Here is a 2702-nt window from a genome sequence, read left to right on the forward strand (position 1 = left end):
AAAAAAAAAAAAAAAAAGACAGCGTCTTCCGTCATCATTAGAAATAGTTCCTGCACCACCCCTCCTCCTAAAACTGGACTCCCACAGAGAGCAACCGGCTCTGCCTTTTCCATCAGAATCCTATTTCAAGACAACCCAACAGCCCCGGCTGACGTGATCATTGCAGAGAGCCAGAGTAGCCCACCTCCTCTGGGGAATCAGCAGCAAGGCTGCTGTGAACTTCGGGTGAACTCCAGAGTAGGGAAACCATCATAGGGGAATGTGTGTGTCTCAGAGAAGAGCAGAGAGGCCTAGAAAAAGATAACCAGTTCTCACTGACCTTGCTGCAAGATAGCTGTTAGCTGAAGCATGTTAACTGAAGTGTGAGAACTATAACCACAAGCTGTTCTAAGTAACTGCACCCTCCCTCTGTGATGTGCTTTGTAAACATATAAGATAAAGTACTCTGAGGCAGGTCAGGGCTGAAGAGACTGGCATCCTCAGCTTTTTGGGCCGCCTGGCCCAGCTCTCTGTGTTATGTTTGCCTGTATGTCTGTCTGTATCCCCCACTATTACCTCTTAGGTCTTCAAACCCTCGTGCAGCGCAAGACACAGCACATAACAGAATGAGGAGCTCTTCTTTGAAGAGGTCCAGAAAACAAATGAAGAAGAAATTACAGAATTAGAGAAGTTCACAGACTCTCATAAAGTATTTGATTCAGGCAATAATCCTCAGTGAATATGAAAACCATTAATAGGTTGATGAGGAACTCAGTATTCACAGGACACCAAAAACTCAAGCCCACCAGCTGGTCTTCGGCTGAAGGGAAAAGCAGATCTTCCCAAGGGAGTGGCCGACCCTCAGCATGGACCCGGCTGGCGTGAGACCCCCAGTGGAGGGGGGCAGGCCTTGCACAATGGCAGGATGTGGCTGGTTATGCAGAGCTCCCCACAAGAGACTCTGCTTAAAAAGGCACGGCCTGACTCAAATCAAGTTCCAGCTCTCAGGAAACGCAGAAACATGGCACCCACCACCACAAGGGAGCAGCCAGACCACCAGGAAAGTGAGCACCTGGGGGACGCCTGGCCTGCACGCTCATCTGCCATCCCCAAGGGGGCGTCCAGGAGAGGCCCCTGGCCCACCAGATGTGACCTGGGGGATTCGGAGAAGCCTGGCCTGCAAGCTCCTCTGCTGTGTGCGAGGGGGTGCCCAGGAGACCCCGGCCAACCAGATGCAACATGTGGGACCCAGAGGAAGCCCGGCCTGCATGCTCCTCTGCCATCCCTGAAAGGGCGCTCAGGAGAGACCTGAGGGACCCTGTGCATCAAACATTTTGGGGCGAACTAGAAAATTTGAATATGGTATAAGAAACAGGCGGTTTTAAGAAAGTATGTTTTAGTGTATTAAACTGAAAATGGAATTAGCTTGTGTTAGAAAAAATCCTCATGTTTTTGGGTCACAAATTCAAATATTTAGAGGTAAATGATCACAACAGCTATAACTTACTTCCAAAAACTTCAGCAAATAATTATCTATTATGTAATGAGTGTTTTGGGGTTCATTATTCTAGTCTACTTTTCTATATGCTTGAAAGTTTTCATAATTTTTACATAAAATAATCTTAAAGTGTTTTTACATTAGCATTTATATGTAAGTATATTAGTGTTTTATATAAGATATATTACATAACTATATCATATTAGCGACGTAAGAAACAAGCAATGTATCAGAAAGTGAGAATGTAATTAAGGTTCAGCAACTGCATCACTATTGAAAGAGCACTTCTAGTGCCAAGGACAGGGCTGGAAGCGTCACACATCCTGTGCAGGGGTGGGCGCCACCCTGACACCCCTACTTTCAACGCAACAAAGCTGGGATGTGATGCAAGAGGTTGGGGGAGGGGCAGGACCCTTCTCTGGGGGGCTCTAAATGCCATGTTTGTAACCACCATGCTGAGTCTACTGAGGGCTCTCACTGTAAACATCCAAAACAACATCCAATAAGATAGGCAAAATCAGGCCAAGAATCTTACCTTGACTTAGAGATTTCCTAAGCGTCGCTAAATATGAGAAAAGCCATGCCATGAAGTGTAAGAACACAAACAAGTCAACTTTTAACAATCCACCATCAAACTTTTCCAACAAAATATTACCTGGCATTGCTTGGGTGATAGTGAGTGGCATGAAATTGCTTAAGTTGTTCCCACGTAAGCTCCGGGATGCACAATGGGTCGCCCCCGGACACCACTGAGTAAGTGTGGTCGGGAAGAAGTCTGTTCTGAAGGTGCTGGGAGAATATCCTCTCATTGTCTGCCTTGAAATGTAAAATAAATAATAGTACATATAAAATAATACACATATACACTACATCACTTATATAGTCAATTACATTCTGGTACATACATCTGTAATACTTTGCAAATAAAACTGTTCTAACGGCAAAAAAAAAAAAAAAAAAAAAAGACAATGTGCAGGCACTGTTTCACATGGCATTCAAACATTCATCACCCATGCCCAGGACCCGAGGATTGAGAACAAGGGACTCTTCAGTGTGTGCTGAACAAATGCAGAGCTGAGAGCTGTAAATCAAGAGGATCACCAGGGCTGCCTATCAGCTGTGAGGGAGGTGGGGAGAAGCTGTCACCCCAACTAGATTTTTTTTTTTTTTTTTGAGACGGAGTTTCGCTCTTGTTACCCAGGCTGGAGTGCAATGGCGCGATCTC

General features: G+C 45.4%; 1 protein-coding gene across 1 annotated transcript in view; it reads right to left on the reverse strand.

Moving 5' to 3' along the window:
* Positions 1-2702, reverse strand: part of PITRM1 (pitrilysin metallopeptidase 1) — a 46710-nt gene that overhangs the window by 26219 nt on the left and 17789 nt on the right. Inside the window, exon 7 of the mRNA XM_017516396.2 lies at positions 2133-2293. Coding sequence (XP_017371885.1) covers positions 2133-2293 — 161 coding nt within the window. The remainder of the gene's footprint in view (positions 1-2132; positions 2294-2702) is intronic.

This window comes from Cebus imitator, unplaced genomic scaffold (genome assembly GCF_001604975.1).
Source record: "Cebus imitator isolate Cc_AM_T3 unplaced genomic scaffold, Cebus_imitator-1.0 Scaffold583, whole genome shotgun sequence".
Taxonomy (NCBI): domain Eukaryota; kingdom Metazoa; phylum Chordata; class Mammalia; order Primates; family Cebidae; genus Cebus; species Cebus imitator.